Source organism: Prenolepis imparis, unplaced genomic scaffold (assembly GCF_030444845.1).
Source record: "Prenolepis imparis isolate NDT839.2.m4 unplaced genomic scaffold, iyPreImpa1.0 SCAF_3, whole genome shotgun sequence".
Classification (NCBI taxonomy): domain Eukaryota; kingdom Metazoa; phylum Arthropoda; class Insecta; order Hymenoptera; family Formicidae; genus Prenolepis; species Prenolepis imparis.
The window spans coordinates 836,466-859,937 of NW_028141161.1; the positions used below are offsets into that span (position 1 = coordinate 836,466).

The 23,472-nt window shown below is 41.5% G+C and overlaps 1 protein-coding gene across 1 annotated transcript; it reads right to left on the reverse strand.

Moving 5' to 3' along the window:
- Nucleotides 1-6,485: 6,485 nt before the first annotated feature.
- On the reverse strand, nucleotides 6,486-11,748 carry LOC145933822 (uncharacterized). Its single transcript, XM_083033819.1, has 2 exons — nucleotides 11,228-11,748; nucleotides 6,486-7,473 (listed from the first exon to the last, which is right to left on the reverse strand). Exons 1-2 carry the CDS (start codon nucleotides 11,746-11,748, stop codon nucleotides 6,486-6,488), a joined length of 1,509 nt encoding a protein of 502 aa, XP_082889945.1.
- Nucleotides 11,749-23,472: the final 11,724 nt, after the last annotated feature.

Here is a 23,472-nt window from a genome sequence, read left to right on the forward strand (position 1 = left end):
ATGTGGGATTAATTTCATGCTTAAGAAGGAAAGCGCGCGCGATATTAGAGTGCATAGATGATACTGAAAATCTCAATTACGACGAATTAAAATCTAAATTAGAATTGAGATTTGGGGAAGGACATCTTTCCCAGTCTTATTATTCCTTGTTTACAAATAGAAAACAAAAAGCGGGAGAGGATGAGGCTACTTTGGGTTCGGAAATTGAAAGATTGGTAAAATTAGCGTATCCCAAATATTCGCATCATATCCGCGATAAGATCGCTTGTGCGCAATATATCTCTGCAATCTCGAATAGACTTGTGAGAAGGACTCTTCAATTAGAGGCTATCACTTCCTTGAAAGTGGCCGTACAAAGAGTGATGACAATTAAAGTCATTCAAGAAAAAAATTATGAAAGACAGGGAGATTTTAACGAGAAATATAAAAATGAGGATGAATAATGCATCCAAAATCCAATTTTGTTTATTATTTAATTTTATGTGTAATTTAGTGTAATTGAATATTATTAGTTTACTCGTTTATCTTTGTTGTAATTTCAAGGGATTTGAAAAAGAGGACGAAGGAAAGTTATTAATTTATGAAGTTTTGGACGAAAAGGAAAGGAAGACTGGAGGAGGAATGATTTGAACGAAAAGGAAAAGGGAAAATTATAAGAAGACTGTCTCACCCACGGTTTTTGACCGTGGTTTTCCCGTGGATCGTAGGGCAAATGTCGAGGCAGGAACTTGGGCATGGGTCCACGGAAAAGTTACCCCACCCTTGTTCGAAGACCCCTAGGATGCCGGAAGTCGCAGCCAAAGGATGCCAGGACGTGTCAAGAGAAAGTCGCTGAAAGTCGATTGGGTTCAGGATGGCGGATCGCTCGGTAACCTGGGCAGGAGCTCAGGGTAGAGCAGGAAGATTCGTCGGAGCCCTGGAGTCGACGTTTGGAAGTGTTCGTCAATTGGGACCAGTTTGGCGGATTGCTCGGTAACCTGGGCAGGAGTCCAGGGTAGAGCAGGGAAATTCGTCGGTGCCCTGGAGTTGACATTGGAGCACAAGAAAAGATTCAGCGAAGAAGAGACTCCCCATTGTTGATTGTCGGGACGACAATCTTGAAGAAGGGGGGTAGTGTTACGTCCCTGGATTACATCCCCTATGCGTTTCCAAGATAACATCGTCAAGGAGATTATTTATTAACAACCGACACGAGATTGTTTCTGGACGCCATGATTTGGACTTGAGTGACAGCTGTCAAACTGATCGGTCGCGCGGTCTCTTGTTACGTTTATTTAACGTGCTCTTGTATTCTAATTCCATTAAAGTTATCGAATTCTTTTATATATTGTCTGGTTCATTTCCCGGCGCGAGTGTGTGTGAGAGTGTGACGTTGCGTTGCGCGCTTCGAGCTTCGAGCTATCGCGAAACTGTCGCGCGAACGTAACAATATAATCGCACCATTGATATCGATTGAAAAGAAAAAATCTGGAAAGGGAGTATTCATGCCTCACGCGATGGCGCTAACCGACAATAAGATCAATTACATACACTGGGATGACCCCAACGAGCTAGTGGATCGGGTACGATTGCTGGACGCTTCGCGCCGAGCTGGCCACAACGCTCACGACAATGAGATCCTGTCGATCATCGAGGAACTTCGCGAAGCAGGCATTATTATAAATTGAATGGTGTCTCGACAAATCTAATCAGTCGATCAGCGTCACTCGTATCGGGGAAAAAAAAAATGCCTATCAACAAATTTGGATTATTCGAACCAAGAAATGATGCAACCGGCACAAGCGGTTCTTGGGATAGATTGGTGAAAAGTTATGTGCACGAAAACGCTCTGTGTCGCGTCATTACGGACTATGACGCAAGGTCGCGGAAGATTCGTCGTGTAGCGCAACCTGAGGCTGACACCGATGCCGTCAACAAACTGTATGTGGAATCCTGCGTTAAAAGATTGATGAATCAACAGAAAGAATCAGATGAGAAGCTGACTTCGTTCGAGAAGGATGTGCGGGCAATACAGATTGTGATAAACGAACTTCAACGCGCGGCTAACGCTAACTCAGAAACGGCTATCAACCTGAATGAGCAGCAGTGAACGGGTTAGGAGCGGCTATCGAACGGTTATCGAACATCTACGAAGGGTTATCGAACGGCTACGAACAATTATCGAACAGCTACGAAGGATTATCGAACTACTATCTAACTACAATGAGTGGTATTGAACGGCCTAGCAACAGCTGCGAACGAGGCTATGAACGGCCTAGCAACAGCGAACGAGGCTACCAACAACTCAAGCAGGGCTGCGAACGAGGCTACGAACAAGTCTTTAAAGGCTACATGCAAGGCTACAAACAACTCAAACAGGGCTGCGAACGGGTCAGGAGAGGCTACGAACGGGTTAGAAACGACTGTGAACAAGGCAGCGAACGAATCAAGAACGATTTTCGAATGGGTCAAGAACGGAAGTAAACAACGCAAGAACGGCTCAAGAACGGGTCAGGAACGGCTCAAGAACGGGTCAGGAACGGCTACGAACGGGTCAGGAACGGCTCAAGAACGGGTCAGGAACGGCTACGAATGGCTCAAGAACGGGTCAGGAACGGCTACGAACGGCTCAAGAACGGGTCAGGAACGGCTACGAACGGGTCAGGAACGGCTCAAGAACGGCTATTGAAGAACAACAAACGAAAATGAATCATAAAACGAGCGACAAACGGCGATCGAGAAAAACTGACGAAGCGAAGAAACAACATAGTTTGGAGAAACGGCAGTTGGTGAACGAACTGCACGCGCCGGCAAGGAAAAATTTTCCCCGAAGACACGTCATAGTGCGGGGATACGATGACCTGTGGCAAGCTGACATTGTCGAGATGCGTCCGTATTCTCGTTTCAACAAAGGTTATCACTACATACTCACCGTCATCGATGTGTTGAGCAAGTACGCGTGGGCCATACCACTCAAGAGTAAAGGTGGAAGCGAGACGGCTGACGCTATCGCCGAGATAATTCGAGATAGCAAGAGATGCCCGAGAAACATGCAAATCGATAACGGGGAGGAATTTTACAACGCCGACGTGCAACGTCTTATGCGGAAACATAACATCAATCACTATTCTACATATTCAGTAATGAAGGCATCGGTCATCGAGCGATTCAATCGCACGCTGAAGAACGACATGTGGAAGATGTTTACGCTGAACGGAACTTACAAGTGGATCGAAGCGTTGTCGGAACTCGTATCGGATTACAACGCGCGCAAGCATCGAACGATCGGCATGCGACCCGCCGACGTCACCCCCGCGATCGCTGATAAACTTTTAAAAACAGTATATAGTAACATAAAGATTGCCGCTCCGGCAAAGTTCAAAGTAGGTTACCCGGTACGCGTTAGCAAGTACAAGAAACTTTTTGAGAAGGGTTACACACCAAATTGGACAACCGAAGTATTTAAAATTGTTAAAGTGCAGCGTACTAATCCCGTAACCTATCTACTCGAGGACTATCGCAAAACATCTGTCGCTGGAGCGTTTTACGAGCACGAGTTGCATAGCGCGAATTATACGTATATCTCGTGGAGAAAGTACTGCGCAGGAGGGGTGACGAGGTTTACGTAAAATGGCTGGGATTTGACAATTCGCACAACTCTTGGATACATAAGGACAGTGCAATTTAATTCATACAAATTGTATTTATTAATTACTCAAAAATTAAAAAATATATAATGTGTACAACATATAAAAGTATTTGAAATATTACAATATACATGAAATATGTGAAATACAAAATCTTTATTAATACATCCTTTCCGTTCCAATATATGCAATACATACACATATGTTACATAACATTATATCGCACATACATTATATTACATTATATTTTATAAGGGTATCTGGTAATGTCCCCATGATAATGTGTCGGTCGAATCAGGTATGATATACCGCTTATCGTCGTACGGACTTAGAGCAATTTTTGTCTCGCAGATGGTATACACTTCATGCAATTTCGATCTTATACATGACTGCTGACGTGTCATTTCAATTTCGTCATTCAAACACCGCGTATAATCGTCGAATGTTATCGTTCTCGCGACAAAGTTACTTTTGACACCTTTTGCTTTTTTAGTGTCCTTTTTGCCATCCACTCGCAAAGCGTACATTTTTGCTCTGAGCCCGACGAATTCGGTCATTATCGCGCCGTTATTCTCGTCTTTCATCAAGCCTGGCACCTTTTTGTTTGCATGCGCTATACCGTACGCGTTGTCAATTGGATAATCGCTCGTATCGAATCTAGCGATATCGCGTTTCATATTTTCATACACGTCTGCGCATTTAATATGGTATATTAAACTGTCGGTGTCAGTGTACATTATCCGGCATCTTTCATGATAGAGCGGTGACATGTACTCGTAGTGAAATTCGTACAGACACACTTTCGATATGTCGAGTATACACATACCAACATAGATTGGTTTGTTAAATTTTACTTCGAGTTTACGTAATTCTACGGCAATTAAATTTTCCGAAAAGATGCTTCTACTGTGAAAATTTTGTTTAGCAATCATCGCCTCTGCACCGTATCGTCCGTCCCACTTTGTCAATAATTTTACATCTACATGATTTCGAACGTTTTCCATCGTTTTACCGAATACCGCGTTGTTCATCAATTTGTACAAATTTTTCTCAAAATCATTTTTCGCTTGTGTTCTAAATTTTGTATTTAGTTCAATATAATCGCGGAGCCATGCGGATTGAGTAAATTGTAATACGCGATGTATTTTTGTAACGCGAAGGCCGTGGCGCGTGCACTGCTGCAGGTTGCGGTAGTGTATGACGTAACGCTTCTTATCATATAGCGTTGCGAGAAGCTTATCTTCCCGCTTGCCGGGCGGCTTGTCGCGCGTCGGGCAAAACGGTAGGTCAGTGTGCATGTCGTGAAGATGTTGCGGATATTCTAAATCTACTTCGAGGATATAGCCTATAGGCGAATCGAGCGTGATAGATGATATTTCAAAATTAGATATGTCGTCGACCCATCGAAAATCGGCATATGGCAATGGTTGGCACATTGCCCATCCGTACAAATTATTTACATCGAAATACATAAGGTACGACGATGGTTTCGACGGATCATACGATTGCATGTACTTGTTATTAGCATGGGCGTATCTTCCTGAACATTGACTTAGACCACCGCGTATACCCCGTTCAATAAACATAACCATATCGATATCGGTAAGCAGTTCGAAATTTACGCATGTATGTTTTAACATGGCGTCCCATGTATACCCAGGAAGAGTATAATAATACGCAGGATCGAGTCCATAACTCGCGATGCAAGTGTCGCGAAAGTTTTCAAATATATCAGCCAACAACAAGACATCAGTTTTTAAGTACAGATCGCTGTATTCACCCAAGGTTTGAATGGAGAACTGCTGCCACACGTTGACGGCGTGTGCGTAGTCGCTCTCGGATATAGTGTCACCGGTTAAAGAACTGTAAAACGATTCGCGTGGTGGTAAACGCGTGTCCTGCAGCTTGTCCACGCAGTCAATGTACTCGTACGGAAAGACACCTTTTCGCGTTAATAATTCAAAATTGTTAGCGGATAATGCGGAAAAATTGGAACGCAAAATTTTTAACTTACCCTTATCGAGGAAGGATGCCAATTTGTCAAGACTAGCACTGAGAAATTTGTATGAATCGATGAATCGTAATTTCACGAAAGTTTTCCAATCTTTGTCGTCGTCGGTACTATTGACAGTCTTCGTAAATGAAATGTATTTTTCTTTTGTTATTGGAAGCACATCTACGCGTCCTTTATATGCGGTAGCTATTTCTTTTATGATGAAATGTGCGTCATAGCCAGATAGATTATGGAAAACTACAGGAATGACATAAGAGTCTTTGTAATTTATATTACAGTTTGAGTGCGCGGGACCCCTGTATCGCCCGGTCAGATGACAATGATCGCGTACGCGTGTATCGTCTTGTACGAACAGTTTCTCGCATATATGACAATGCGTGGCGCTATGAAATTTTTCCCATTCATCTTGCGTTAATTTTGTCATGGGGACATTATCAGACAAAATACCCTTTACGCGATGCGCTAAATTTTTAAGTTCTTCGGCGAACCATGAAACGCAATCGATACTACGGCGAGAATTATACGCGGATAACGAGTTGTCGTACGAACAATGTATATAATAAGCGATGCTGAATACCTCGTGATGTTGGGAGTATGACACATGTTCCGGCGTCTTCTTCAGCACACACTCCAAGTCGGCGTACACCACGAAGGGAAGTCGCTCCTTTCTGTTGTAGTTGTCGAAGTCGAGCCACTTGTCTTTATCGGTTGGTAATCGGATAGCGCAGTCGTTCATTTCTCGACAGTCCGCAATGTGAGCCTCCAATTTTTCGCTCAAATTAAAGAAGTGCAAGCATCTATGAAAGAAAAAATTAAAATTTTATTTACAATTTTATTTACAATTATTATATAATTTGCAATAAATATACATACCGATCGCAGATATATTTCTTGTGGTCATGTTTGCTCAGTTGCGTGCTGACAAGCCGGGATAGATTTTTTATATACGCGAAATGCCCAACGCTGTCGTCCTCCTCCACATACAGCATATTTACATGTTTTTCTCTCTTCCGATCGGTGAGCTGTATCGGAAGAATTGATAGTTCCTTCTTCCTCTCAATGCCGTAGACGTTGATTGAGATATCGTTTATATGTTCAAATTTTTTTATTTGGTTCAACGTCATCGGAAACTCAATGTCCTGAAGATTTAACACTGTCGTGTAATGAGGATATGAAAATTCTCGTTCCACATGTCTTTCTGCGGGGTACAGAGCGGCCACCACTGACCACGCGAAACATGCATTGTCTTTAGACTGCACGTTCACCACTGCTCTCTTCGTCACAATTTCTCGTGGCAAGTTTAAATAACACCCCGCACGCATAGGATTGCATTTGTTGACATTGACCATAAGATCGAGGATTCGTGACAATGCCCATCCGCTATCACGTTCCTGAAACTCTTCGAGAGACGCCAAAGTGGATTCGATGACATGCCGCTCATACCACTCGCGTAAATCGGACGTGCGAAAGAGTTCATAATTTCTCGTGTTAATGCTTTTGTTGGCGCGCTTATCACCGGAAACAAACTCACCGTTGAACACGGTATTTACTTTTGCACAGTTGTATATTTTTATAACATCTTGCACTTGCTCGAGTACTACACTACTAGCATCTTCCAAAAATTGTCGCGGTTCGATATAGTCTGCGTTAATCACCGCACCTGTCAGTATCCGATTTTCGAACGCGGTATCGATCTCTCGCCAAACGAGTCTTCCCGTGTTATTATCGCCACTGTAATTACCACCACTGTAATTACCACCACTGGGTATAAACTGTCTCTGCAATCGAGTCTTTGCACCCTCGAGTCGCGCGATTCTAGCAACCAAAGATTGTCTATATCCAATCGAGAGTCGCGGACGCTTGATACGACTGCGTTCTTCGAGCAGTTTGATAAATTCCTCGCAGTGCAGCGCCCATTCAAAATATTCGCCCAAGGTGGTGACTTGGCGGGACCGCTCCAACAGGTCGCGTTCGTTCTGCTCGATGTTTTCCATTATTTCTTTTATTCACTATTATACCACTAACACTTCTAATACAAGAAAGTAACCACTAAACTTTTTTCACCGCTGCATCTATGCGCTTTCAAATCGTACTATGGTTTGACGCGCTCTCATCCTCCTTATATATATTTCACCTAATTCTATCTCCTTTTCTAACATTTGGCGTATCTCAAAAGATAGTTTCCCGAGATATCGGTTTTATGGATAGAGGAGTAAGGACACAAGCTGCCGAACGTTGGCGCCGATACGTTGCATTCTTCCTTAAAAAATATTAAGAAAAATGTTTCGCTCTCGTTTTTATGGGAGATTTTCCGCGAGGGTACAAAGCTGCCGAACGTCAACGCTTTTGCACCTAATCACGTTTCAACATGTTCGTCGCAGCGTCGGCCCTAAAATCTTCATTCCTTTCCTAATGATAAAATGTCTATAAAATGAAAAACATAGTTTTAATGGATTCTAGAACGCTCCGTTGACGAGCAGCCGGACATCGGCGCTTCCGTAATAAAATTATACTAACGAGGATACAAAATTGTTAATCATCGGCGCTTGTTCTATACCTTTTTGGGGAAAATGTCTAAGAAACCTCATAAAAAAGTCGTAAAGATACCATCTACAAATATTGCACTCAGAAAACTCCCCCTTCTTTGTCGAAACATCCCCTCCACCCGCGTGACGTCAGCCCCCGCGCCACCGAGATACCCCCACCCCGCGTGACGTCATACCCCTCGCCACGGAGAACCTCCCGCGCCCCGCACCCCCCTCAGAGGACCAGGGTTAGAACCGGCATAGTATATCTACTCACGTTTTAAAATATTGAGAATTAATATTTTTAAACCGCGGATCCCATACGGCGCACAATTATATTTCGTATTTTATACCAAAAAGTTTGTAGGCTGGTATGCTGATGGTACCATCATAATGTGTAGACAATGTACTGTTAAAATACATAAAAGAATAATTTTTGGCGCGTCTTGAAATATTGAAAATTAAAACTTTTAAGCCGCGAATCTCATACGGCGCACAATTATATTACGTATATAGTATCAAAAAGTTTGTACCCTGGTATTCTGATGGTACCATCATAATGTGTAGACAATGTACTGTTAAAATATATGAAAGAATAATTTTTGGCGCGTCTTAAAATATTGAAAATTAAAACTTTTATGCCGCGAATCTCATACGGCGCACAATTATATTACGTATATTTAATCAAAAAGTTTGTAGGCTGGTATTCTGATGGTACCATCATAATGTGTAGACAATGTACTGTTAAAATATATAAAAGAATAATTTTTGGCGCGTCTTGAAATATTGAAAATTAAAACTTTTAAGCCGCGAATCTCATACGGCGCACAATTATATTACGTATATTGTATCAAAAAGTTTGTAGGCTGGTATTCTGATGGTACCATCATAATGTGTAGACAATGTACTGTTAACATATATGAAAGAATAATTTTTTGCGCGTCTTAAAATATTGAAAATTAAAACTTTTAAGGATTGAATCCCATACGGCGCACAATTATATTACGTATATTATATCAAAAAGTTTGTAGGCTGGTATTCTGATGGTACCATCATAATGTGTAGACAATGTACTGTTGAAATGGATAAAAGATTAATTTTTGGCTCGTTTTGAAATATTTAAAATTAAAATTTCAAGTCGCGAATCTCATACGGCGCACAATTATATTTCGTATTTTATACCAAAAAGTTTGTAGGCTGGTATTCTGATGGTACCATCATAATGTGCAGACAATGTACTGTTAAAATATATGAAAGATTAATTTTTGGCTCTGTTTAAAATATTAAAAATCGATACTTTATAGCCGCGAACCCATTAAAACTCAGATTCATATTGTGTGTATTAAATGAAAAAATTTGTAGGCTCGAATCTATTTGGTACAGAAATAATCTGCATATAATGTACTATTAAGAAAAACAATCAATTAATTTTTGGCTGTTTTTTAAATATTAAAAATCGATACTTTATTAACGCGAACCCTATATAAGGAAGAATTATACTATATGTATATTAAACGAAAAAATTTGTACGCTTGAATCTGTTTGGTATAAAAGTAATCTGTATAAAATGTACTATTAAAAAAATAATCGATTTATTTTTGGCTTTTATTAAAATATTAAAAATCGATACTTTATAACCGCGGACTCTATATAAAGCAGAATTATGTTATATGTATTAAACAAAAAAATTTTTACGCTTGAATTTGTTTGGTATAAGAGAGATCTGCATAAAATGTACTATTAAAAAAAACATTCAATTAATTTTTGGCTTTTTTAGAATATTCAAAATCGATACTTTATAACCGCGGACTCTATATAAAGCAGAATTATATTATGTGTATTAAACGAAAAAATTTGTAAGCTCGAATATATTTGGTATAAAAGTAATCTGCATAAAATGTTACTATTAAAAAGAACAAGCGATGAATTTTTGTCTCTTATTAAAATATTAAAAATCTATACTTTATTGCCGCGGACCTATAAAACTCAGACTTATATTATGTGTATTATATAAAAAAAACTTGTACGCTCGAATCTGTTTGGTATAAAAGTAATCTGCATACAATGTACTGTTAACAAAAGACAAGCGATGAATTTTTTGCTTTTTTTAGAATATTTAAAGTTGAAACTTTGTAGACATGAACCCTACACTGCGCAGACTTATATTATGTATATTATATAAAATAATTTGCATGCTCGTATTTATTTTATATAAAGAGCCAATAACTTATCGCTTGTTTTTTTCAATTGTACGTTGTTTGCAGATTATTTTTATACCAAACAATACAAATTCTTTTATTTGATATACATAATAAAAGTTTGCGCCATATAGGATCCGCTGCTACAAAGTATATCGATTTTTGATATTCGAAGAATAGCCAAAAATTTATTGCTTGTATATTTCGATAGTACATTGTATTATATATATAAAAGTTATCTGCAAACAATAAAATATTTTATTCGAGTTTTAAGTAGTAAACATATTATTTGTAATATTATTTATAATATTTTTAATTTTTATAAAATATTTTTATTTTAAAATTTAATTAGCAAATTAACGCTTTAATTATCTGAGTTCTGTCAAAAATTGTTAATCAAATTTAAACAAACTTGATATAAAAATATCATTTTTATAATATCATTCTTTTTAATATAAAATTAAAGAATGGCGCGCGCGTAGCGCGCGCTTGTGTTGTTCTAGTATTTATAAAATAGGTATGTGTATACACGTGTGATGTGTGTGTGTGTGTGTGAATTCAAAATATAAAAATGAAAATATATAAAATATAAGAAAAACAACAAAGAAAAATATAATATATGAATATATAATACAGAATATAGGAATATAATGAATATAAGAATATAATATAAAAAGATATAAAAAGAGATATATTAATAATAAAATATAAGATTAAGATTAAAATATATATGTTAGGGATGGCGGCGGTTCCATCTTCTTACGGTAACCATTATACGATGGTCTCTATCTACCAGTCTACTGAAACAAAAGTAAAATTTTATTATTAATTTTAATATATATTACAAAAAGAGATTAAATATACTTACAATATAACCAATCATTCTTCGGGAACGAGTCCGAAAAGTTCATCGGACGGTGATGGTGGTGATAGTGGCGATGGTGGTGATGGTGGTGATGGTGGTGATGATGGTGATGGTGTTGATGGTAGGTTGAATTCTGCTGCGTAGAAATTATGAAGTCCCCAGCGCGCGTATAGATGTTCTGTATAAGATTTTTTAAACCGATCTCTCGACTTTGTATCGCTTGCACGATCGAACTCACTGGATTATTTCCCGATATCGCTGGAACACTGACACCAGGTTCGAAAAGTCTGCGTAATGAGTACTTTAAACCTTCGAGGCGTGCAATTCGAGCGCGAAGCAATGCATAATAATAATCTTCCAAATGTTCACAATCAATTTGTTTTTGCTCTTCCATCAACAACTCGATACACATGTCACATTGATCCTCCCACACAGCGTATTCTCTTTTCGAATCCACCCAAAGGAAATGACTCCACAGATGCCGTTCTAATGCTTCGATTTCACCCATATTGTTCGCCATTTTTCGATACACATGGAATGTTTTTAATTAATCACTAATATATATATATATATATATACTCACTATAATAGTTTATGCAAGTTTATTTTGCGCAAATAGGACACAGATTGCACGATAGTATTTGGGATATTGAACCTCTACACTCACAACATCTATCTCCCAAAAGATAAACGTATTTTTCAGTTTCATGTTCACGCACAGCACAAGCATGCGTGTACAAGTCATTAACTCGCAGGAAACACGCTGTACAAAATTTATCATTATAAACTCTATAGTAAAAAGAAATGCAACACATTTTCAGTAGCTCATCAATGTTTCTAATGTCTGTCGGTTTTAAACGTTTCACGCGTTTATCAACACACTCACTGCAATCACTATCATAATCAGAATCTTTTAAAATTCCTATGTCATCATCGGATGATTCTGCATTGTTCACTTCTTCGATATCCATGTCTTCCTCTTCATTGTCCGCTTCTTCAACATTTATTTTAATGTCTTCATCATTGTCTTCATCAATAAGCACATCTTCATCACAATCTTCTATATTCATTTGTTTCTTCTCACTTGCACTTCGTCCAGGACACTTTAACTCGTCAAATGCTAAAAACTTTATGACGGTACACATATTATAATGTTGCTCCCCTCATGATTTTAATTCTACATCTCTCTTGTTCTAACTGGAGTATCATGTCTCGGCTAGCTCATCACTTTTTACATCACCAGAGAGCGAAGAAATAATTTTGTCAGCTATATCTTATTGGGAAAGAAATAATTACATACAGTTTAACAGTAAAATAATTTTTATTTGTTACAAGCATTATGAAGAATATCTTTTACAGCACAAGCTAATAATTCACAATCAATAAGTGAATCGCTGTCAAACATAGGGCTTTCACGTATCATTTTTGCGGCATTGCTCACATCGCAGATATTATCAAGTTGTAAAATATTTACAAATTGTTTAAACTTTTCAGTAACAATATGCAGATTTTCACACAACCAGGAATACATATGATCTATACAGTTTTAAAAATATTTACAAATTGTTTAAACTTTTCAGTAACAATATGCAGATTTTCACACAACCAGGAATACATATGATCTATACATTTTTTAAAATTAAATAAACATAATAAAGTTGATGGTTTCATGTATAAAGTATTATTAGATGATGTAATCTTTATAATTTTTGAAGTAGACATGTCAACCAATTCAAGTGTCAGATCACAAATCCATAGCGGAGTTTCAGTTACCCGCTCAATATCAGTTCGTTTCTACATTAGCGATTTCCATGTTTCAATAGGCAATATTATTTGATTGCATCGATTATAGCCAATAGCCAATTCCACATAAGATATAACTCCAACGCTGATTCCTATTTCCAAATACTTGTATGACGTAGCAGTCAGGGCGTATCTTCTTCCAAGTATACGAACCGCAAATCAATTTCAAGCGTTGATACAATTGCGTAATCCGTATGTGACAAAATCACAATTAACCGATTTGCAAAAATGTAACACAAGCGCCAATGTTTGGCCGCTATGACATCATCCTCAGATGAAATATTAGATGTAAAATAATGCAACATATCCAAAATTTCAAGCGCCAATGTACGGCTGCTATGATATCATACCCAGGTGTTCAAAACGTATGTCACAAAATCACAAGAAAATGCAACATAATTAAAATTTTCGAGCGCCAATGTACGGCTACTCTCATCTTGAGATGAATCTCGCGAAATGTGCAAAAATGTATCAATTTCAAGGTCGATGCATCATTCGTACGTAACAAAATCACAAAGTTAAGTGCAACATACTTGAGTGCCAATGATCTCTACAATCAAATAAAAAGGATGGTAAAGAGGCATACTATGTCAGTATCTTTGTCAGAGGTTCAAGAAGTGCATCTCAAGTAAAGAAATATGGCACAATTGGAAGCAAGTTTGTTGGAGCAATCCGCAAGGATGAATTCGGTAGAAGAATATATTGTGTGGGAGCAGCAATGTGACGAATACATCGAATCACTGGAAGAACAAAGTCGAATAAAACGTCCACGATTACCGATCGGAGTTCGACAATCGCTTGTCTCCCAAATCGCGCGTCTCGAAGGGTTGAAGAATTCGGTACGCAGACGTTTTATACACGCAGGTGCTGGAAGCAGTTCGCGAGACGTCGGACTCATATGGCGAGAGATTGATACGGCGTTCGAGAGCCGCATCTTGACTGGTGCGGTGATAAACAGCAATCACATCGAACCTCGTCAATTTCTAGAGGAGGCCAAAGACATTGTGATCGGACACGTGCAAAAAGTGTTGCAAAAACATACTAGTGTGAAAGTGAACACTATGTTTAATGGTGAGTTTGTGTCGGGTGATAAACGCGCTAATAAAACTATCAATACGAAAAACTGTGAAATCTTTCGCACGTCTGATTTGCGCGAATGGTACGATCAACGCGTTATGGAGCCCACGCTAGCATCTCTCGAAGAATTTCAGGAACGCGATAGTGGTTGGGCATTGTCGCGAATAATCAATTTAATTGTAAATATAAACAAGTATAATCCAATGCGTGCGGGATGTCACATTAAATTACCGCGAGAAATAATGATGAAGAGAGCAGTGATTAACGTGAAATCAAAAGACACTGCATGTTTTGCGTGGGCTGTGGTCGCTGCACTGTATCCCGCTGAAAGAGACGCGGATCGCAAATCTATGTATCCACATTACACAACAGTGCTGAATCTCCAGGACATTGAGTTTCCGATGACGTTGAATCAAATTAAAAAATTTGAACATCATAATGACATTTCGATAAATGTGTACAGTATCGAAGAAAAGAACATTGTCCCAATGCGTCTCAGCGAGCAGAAGAAAGTCAGACACGTCAACTTGCTGTACGTGGAAGACAGCAATAGCGTTGGACATTTCGCCTGGATAAAGAATCTCTCCCGGCTTGTCAGCTCGCAATTGAGCAAAGACAAATGTAGAAAATATATCTGTGATCGGTATGTATATTTATTGCAAATTATATTTATTGTAAATTATATATGTATATAAAATAAAATTGTTTATAATTGTAATTTTACAGATGTATGCATTATTTCGGGTCTGAGGACAAGTTGCAGTCACATATGGTAGACTGCGGAGAGATGAATGACTGCGCTATCCGATTACCGAGCGATAAGGACAAGTGGCTCGCGTTCAACAACTTTAATCGCAAAGAGCGACTTCCTTTTGTCGTATACGCAGACCTCGAATGTATGCTGACAAAGACGAATAAGAAGGAAGAAGAAAAGAATTTATACCAACATCACCAAGTATTTAGTATAGCATATTATGTACATTGCTCATATGACGATTCGTTATCCGAGTATTATTCTCGCCGTAGTGTAGATTGCATTTCGTGGTTTTCCGAACAACTTAAAAATTTAGCGATACGCGTAAAGAATATTTTAGCAACTAACGTCCCCATGGTAAATTTAACATCTGACGAGTGGGAAAAATTTCATAGCGCGACGTATTGTCATATATGCGAAAAACCGTTTGCAGAAGATGATACACGCGTACGCGATCATTGCCATCTGACCGGGCGGTACAGAGGTCCAGCACACTCAAATTGCAACTTAAATTATAAAAACTCTTTTTATATTCCAATAGTATTTCATAATTTATCCGGTTACGACTCACATTTCATAATTAAGGAAATAGCTATAGCGTTCGAAGGGGGAATCGAATTACTTCCAATAACTAAAGAAAAATATATATCATTTACAAGAAATGTTCAAATTGCAGAAGACAAATCCAGAAATATTAAATTACGTTTTATCGATTCATATAAATTTCTCAATACTAGTCTCGACAAATTGGCATCATTTCTAAGTAAAGATAAACTCAAAAATTTTAAATCAAAATTTCAAAATTTATCAACCGAAAATTTCAATTTATTAACGGTGGAAAGGTGTCTTTCCATACGAATACATCAACTGTTTTGAAAGGTTGCATGATACGTGTCTACCACCGCGCGAATCATTCTACAGTTCCTTGACCGGTGACACAGCATCCGAGAACGATTACGCGCACGCCGAAACCGTATGGGAGAGGTTCTCCATTCGAACGCTGGGCGAATATAGCGATCTGTATTTAAAAACTGACGTCTTGTTATTAGCTGACATTTTTGAAAATTTCCGGGATAAATGTATCGAGAGTTATGGGCTCGACTCCGCGTATTACTATACTCTCCCCGGGTATACGTGGGATGCCATGTTAAAACAAATATTACGTTCGAATTGCTTACCGATATCGACATGGTTATGTTTATAGAACGGGGTATACGCGGCGGTCTAAGTCAATGTTCAAACAGATATGCACACGCTAATAACAAGTACATGCAGTCGTACGATTCATCGAAACCATCTTCATATCTAATATATTTCGATGTAAATAATTGGTATGGATGGGCAATGTGTCACCGTCTTGCGACGTTCCTCCACAAAATCATATACAAGTCGGTCCCGGCGGCGGACAGTCATGTGGAGAATAGTTTTCGACTGGTCAACAAACTCGATGGAACTTATATTGGTGACAATTGTGAACTTATTTCACTGGATGTGGTCTCTCTATTCACTAACATCCCATTGGATTTGACAGTCGACGGCATAGCCGCTAGGTGGAATTTCATAGAGAATAACTGTACGATACCGCGCGTGGAATTTTTGGGGGGATTCCGGCTTGTTCTTCACTCAACTTTTTTCACCTTTGATGTCATAATCTATCAACAAACCTTCGGAGCGCCCATGGGCTCTCCGCTGTCTCCCATAGTAGCCGATTTAACCATGCGCGATTTTGAGAGCAGGGTGATAGGAGACCTTCCTTTTGAACTCCCGATCTACGTACGCTATGTTGATGATATCGCGTTGGCCGTCTCTCCCGGGACGAACCAGGAGATACTAAGACAGTTTAACGCGTGTCATAATAGATTACAGTTTACTTTGGAAAGGGGGGGCAATAGACTCGATTTTTTGGATGTTACATTCATTCTAAACCGGGGATATGTTGAATTCGACTGGTACCATAAACCAACATTTTCGGGAAGATATCTGAATTATTACTCCTGTCACCCTCTCTGCCACAAGAGAGGCACAATATTTGGCCTAATAGATAGGGCTTTCTGGTTATCACACCCAAGATATCACCAAAAGAACCTCGAATTGGTCATTGGGGTGTTACGTGATAATGGGTATCCATTGCAACTTATTTTTGAAACATTGCACGAAAGGCTTAGGACTTTGTTTGCAAGAAATAAAAATAATAATTCAGGTGACGCTAACAGAACACCTGATACTAATTCGGCTCGCGTTGCATATTTTAATGTCCCATACATACCCAAATTGTCCGAGCGGTTTAGCCATGTGGTCCGTGATCTAGATGTAAAAATGTCCTACACAGGTTTGAATAAGTTACGCTCGTTTATCCGCGTGCATAAAGATACACTGCAGAAAGACTGGCATAATAACGTTGTATACAAAATTTCATGTCAAAATTGTAATGCCTCTTATGTCGGTCAGACCAGCAGACAGTTGAGAACACGCATTAGGGAGCACAGAAATCACATAAAAAGAAACACAAAAATCCGTGATCACGGATCACAGGCTGAATAACCACGAATTCGATTGGGATAACGTTGAGATCTTGGATGAGGAACCGTTTCTAAGAAAGAGACTTGTATCAGAGATGCTGTTTATCAGGCGCTAGATAAATGGCCTAAACCGACAAGAAGACACAGAGTGTCTAAGTCAAGCATATATATCTGTTGTGACAAATATGCCTCAAATTTCCTGAACGACGGTCTTCGTTTAGTTGTTATCGAATTCCTTTATAGAGCCATAAATCATTTGTAACATTAATTTCCATACATTGTATGTTTGAGAGAGGGAGATAGAGAAGGGGGGGAAGCGAGAGGAAAGGGGTACAGGGATAGAGAGAGAGAGACGGAGGGGGCTGAAAGGGTGAGAGAGGGGGCGAGAGAGGGAGAGAGAGAGAGAGAGTGGAGAGGGAGAGGGTTAGGGAGAGGGAGAGAGAGAGAGAGAAGGAGAAATAAATTCCACACATTGTTTGACATTGACTTCGATAACAGGCTATGAGCCGTGGTAGGGCGCCTTATAAATAGCATCAAAACGAATATCTTCTTCACTCGTGCGTCGGGCGCGTCCGCGTACGGTCGTGTGAACGTGCGATGGATGAGTGTGTGAATAAGAGTGAGCCCCCTTTCGGAAATTCCTCACTATACCCGTCATTAGAGTCCACTTTTGAGTACCTGACATATTATGTCACTTTGTCTATCTAATGGGATATCGATAGGGGGGGCTCACGGCTTTTGCGCTACGTGCGGTAGTATGTAGATTCCCCATTATTATTTATTGTATTAAATTTACTGAAGAAGGTCCAAAGAAAGGACCGAAACGTTTAGATTCAATAAATTTGTTATTCCAACAAGTTTGTTTTTAATATTTGCGTACCTACACCCTACGCGTGGCTCCATATAGCCTCCTTTTGAATTTTTAATTTATTAATGCAGGGAGCCTACATTGTTACTTAATATAATATATAGTTTTTACAACAATATTATTTACAAATGTATTTTATAATGTCCCCATGGTAATGTATCAGTGGTTTCAGGTATGATATACCGCTTGTCATCGTGAGGACTTAGAGCAATTTTCGTCTCGCGAATGGTGTATACTTCATGCAATTTCGATCTTATACATGACTGACTACGTGTCATTTCAATCTCTTCATTCAAACATCGCGTGTAATCATCAAACGTTATCGTTCTCGCGACAACGTTACTCTTAACACCTTTTACTTTTTTGGTATCTTTCTTACCATCCACTCGTAATGCATATTTTTGCTCTAAGTCCTACAAATTCAGTCATTATCGTACCGTTATTTTCATCTTTCATTAGACCTGGCACCTTTTTATTCACAAGCGGTATACCGTACGCATTGTCCGCAGTGTAATCGCTCGTATCAAATTTGCTTACGTCGCGCTTTATATTCTCATATACGTCTTCGCATTCGATGTGGTATATTAGGCTGTCTGTGTCGGTGTACATTACCCGACATTTATTTCAATACAGTGGTGACATGTATTCATGATGAAATTCGTATAAACATGTCTTCGAAATGTCGAGTATGCACATACCGACATAGATTGGTTTATAAAATTTTACTTCGAGTTTACGTAATTCTATGGCAATTAAATTTTCCGAAAAGATGCTTCTGCTGTGAAAATTTGGTTTCGCAATCATTGCCTCTGCACCGTATCTCCCTTCCCATTGTGTGATGAGTTTTACATCAACACGATTACGCACATTTTCCATCGTTTTGCCGAATACTGCATTATTCATCAATTTGTATAAATTTTTTTCGAAATCATTTTTTGCTTGCATTCTAAATTGTGTATAAAGTTCGATATAATTTCGAAGCCATGGAGATTGTACGAATTGTAATATGCGATGTATTTTTGTAACTTGAAGACTGTGACGCATACATTGCTGCAGGTTGCGGTAGTGTATCACGTCTCTCTCGTGGTGTGACGCCTTGTCGTGGTGAGAGGGCTTGAAGGCGACAGTGATGATCCCGGGGAGCCATGCCGGCGGGGACTTCGGTCCCTGGTAGGGTCTCCCAAACCGGACGGGTCACCGGGTAAACTGTCGCTGGACCAAGAGCACACCGTTCCCCTTCTGGGAACAGAATTCTGCTTCTTTTTTACAGAAGCAGACTGGAGATAGGACCGCTGCCAACGAAGACATCTCCAGAGGAAGTCATCGAGGAAGGCTGGTCGCCATGGCGGGCAAGATGAGGCCGGGGAGCGGCGACCTCATCCCAACCGTCCATGGGGCCACTCCCGGGATAACCAAGCCTGGCGAGCTGTATTGCGGTGCCCGCGTTGTCGGAGGCGCGGGACCCCTGAAAGCCCGTGCGGAAGTAAAATCCCGCACGGGCCGGTAAGGGGCTGGAGACATGGCCGGGGTGCGCATATTCCCCCCGGCCCAAGTCATTTGTCCACTCCCCGGGGGAACTTGGGGCCCGGAAGGGATCTGTGGCCGGTCATGTTTCGGGGCAGATCCCGACCGGTGAGGGTATACCCTGGACGGAGCCGCAATGCACCCGGGAGCAAACAAAAATGGAATACACTTACAATCTAGCGATGGACATGGAGGGAAAGGGTATGAGCACACCTCCCATTAAGGAGGATAAGGAGGCAGCCAAGGAGAGCTCTATATGGAAGAGCTTCAAAAAGAAGATCACTCCTCCGAACGTACAAAAACAGGAGAAAGAAAAGAATCCCTTCGAAAGAAGAGGATCGGTGGCGAGGTCACCTCCGGCCCAGAGAAGATCCTCTATGCAAATAGAGGATAACGAAAGGGGAAAAAAGATGGGACCAACAACAGAGGAGAGTAAACGAGGTAAAAATCCAGTGGTGAAGATCACAAGGATGGAACAGGTTATTCCCCCAATAAAGATGAGGGTGAAGAGCCAGTCGGACGAAATTCCAATGGGTGGTACGGCAGCAGGAATGGCGGTGGATCTGGCACAGTCAGACGAGGATGGACGTAATTCGGACTCCTCGAGAAGGACTACATCCTCCGTCGAAACAGGAAAGAGGAAACGGGGGCGAGCCTCCACAACGGCACAATACGCCGGGCTAGAGATGGAACTCCAACCGGACAAGGAACTGCTAGCGAGCATGAAGGAAGGTGCTGAACCCCCCGTGACCAGGACTCAGGCGGAGGCGGAGAAAGCGACAAGGAGAGAGATAGAGCCGTTATTACAGATATGGACAACGGACGAACTGCAGGAGAGAATAGGAAGAGAGCTGACAGAGGTGAAATGGCTAACGAAGAGGTCCGAGGGCCTTAAAAGCACGTTCAAGAGACCCATCTGGAGAGCTACTACCACGGTCAAGCTCGCTACGGAAGAGATGTCGAGAAGGATCAGGGGGACATTTGGAGAGGAATCGAGAGGAAGAGAGGAAGAATTGGTGAGAAAAAATAAGGACCTCAATAAAGAAGTGGAAAGGCTGCAAGCAGAGGTGGAGTATCTCAGGAACATAAGGGAAACTGCACCTCTCCCACAGAGAACTCCCCGTAAAGGGAGACTAGCTGTTGACGCAAAGGAGGTTTTGGCAGAGATTAATTGGCCGACGCTGCCCTCACCGGATAAGGAGGAGAGCATATCCTCGCCAACATTGCCGCTAGCCAAGAAACAAAAGGAGGATACGATGTCCGTATTCCTGGCTCGGATCGAGGAAATAATGGAGGATAAAATCGCGGGATTAAGGGCGGAAGTTATAGGAAAAAAGGAACCAGAAGGAAAGGAGATGACATCCACCAGGAAGAAGCCTAAGAAGAAGATACTGGAGGGGGCCACCCCGATCCTAACACATGTGCAGAAAAGAAGTGACCCCAGGAAGAGAAAGGAGACAAAGGAGGAGGAGCAAGAGCGGCAAAACTATCCGCCGAAGAAGGAGGAACAACCGCCTGCATGGACGACTGTCGTCGGAAGGAGGACGGGAAATAAAATAAAAAAAAAGGAGGCGAGGAATAGAACAGGCCCATCCATCCATCCAGTTCCCAGAACTGCGGCAGTCTCCATGACAATACCGGAAGGCAGCAGTATGGATAATGCGGGGGTGATGGCGGAAGCCAGGAAAAGGATAGATATTAAAGAGATTGGAATAGATTCGGTCTCATACAAAAGAGGAATCACGGGCTCCATAATCTTGGAGATTTCGGGAGAAGGCAAAGAAGAGAAGGCGAATCTCCTCGCAGAAAGGTTGGAGGATACCTTCAAGGACAGAGGGGTAAGGGTCAACAGACCCATGAAAAAGACGGAGCTTCGGGCGAAAGGGTTCGAGGACTCGGTCACGGAGGAGGAGTTGGAAAATGCGATTGCCAACACAGGAGGAGGCCAACGAAGAGACGTGAAAGTTGGCAGGATCAATAGGTCAGCTGCGGGAGTGAACACCGCGTGGGTGCTGTGTCCGGCCGGGATGGCGAACAGGGTGATGGAGCTGGGGAAGATCCAGGTAGGATGGACCAAGGCAACTGTGGAAAGATTACAACCTAGGCCGCTGCAATGCTACAAGTGCCTACGGACGGGGCACGTTAGAACCAATTGCAAAGAAACTACCGACAGAAGTGACAGATGTTATAGATGCGGAAACACAGGGCATCTAGCAAGGGATTGTGTGGACACGATCAGCTGCCCGCTTTGTCAAGATTTAGGGAGACCGCATCTCCACCGGTTGGGTAGCGATAAATGTGCTCCCCCCCGGGTGGTAAGACTGACAACAGATCACCGAGGAGGAATCAGCAAAAGAATGACCCGAGACACCTGAGTGAGGACAAGGTACCTAAGGAAGGAAGGCCGGAGACGGAGGAACACGGCGAGAGACTGCAATTGGACTGATGACGTGCATCCTCCAGGCAAATCTTAACCACTCGGGGCGAGCGCAGGGCTTGGTTCTGCAAACCGCGGCTGAGGGGCAAGCGGGACTAATAGTAGCGGCGGAGCCCACAGAATTCCAGAACACCCGGATTGGATAGGAGACGAGGGCGGTCTTGTGGCAGTCATCAGACCTGCAGGGGAGCAACGGATGCTCCGACTGCTAGCCAAAGGCAAGGGGTTCGTTATAGCAGCGTGGGATAGGATGATTGTGGTGGGATGCTACATCTCTCCTAACTGCAGCGCGGAACAGTTTGAGGAAATAATCGAGACCATTGGAGCCCAACTCAGACCGAGGATAGCGAGGGAAACCATCGTAATGGGTGATTTCAATGCAAAGTCGGTAACCTGGGGGGCCCCTAAAACAAAGGCAAAAGGTGAGATCCTGGAAGACTGGGCAACCGATCTAGGACTGGAAGTAGTAAACAGGGGAAAAGTTAACACGTGCGTACGACTAAAGGGAGGCTCTATAGTTGACCTGGCCTTTGTAACTCCGGCTGCCATGAGAAGGATCTCGGGGTGGAGGGTGGTGTCGGAGGTGGAAACGCTGTTCGACCACCTCTACATCCGGATAAATTTGCATGGCCCCCAACGACCCGATGCTGACAAGGAGATGTTTCCGAGATGGGTAGTCAAGAACATGGAGCCAGAGGAACTTAAGACCTCCATGATAACAGCGAAGTGGAGCAGGGATAAGACCCAGGACGCAGAGACGGCAGCGGAATGGCTAAGGTTCCGGATGACCAAGGCCTGTGATGGTTCAATGCCAAGGTCAACCAAAGCACCAAGGAAGAGAAGAGTCTACTGGTGGTCATCGGAGCTAGCGGAATTGAGACGCAAATGCGTAGCTGCTAGGAGAAAAAACACCAGAGAAAGAAGAAGAAGAAGAGGACCGGATGCGGAGTCACATGAGAAGTTGAGAGAAACAAGAAGAGATCTCCATAAGGCCATACAACGGGCAAAATCCACAGCGTGGAATGAATTACTGTCCACGCTGGACAGAGATCCGTGGGGCAGGCCATACAGGATGGTGTTGGGCAAACTAAGGACATGGTGTGTGCCTGTCACACAGACAATGGAATCAGAGACGCTGGAGAGAACATTGGAGGAGCTCTTTCCGAAAAAACAAGGAGAAGAAAACAACACGACACTGAGGAACAGTGAAGTAGGGTGGACGGACGCATTGGAGGTCAAGGAGGAGGAACTGCGAAGGGCGG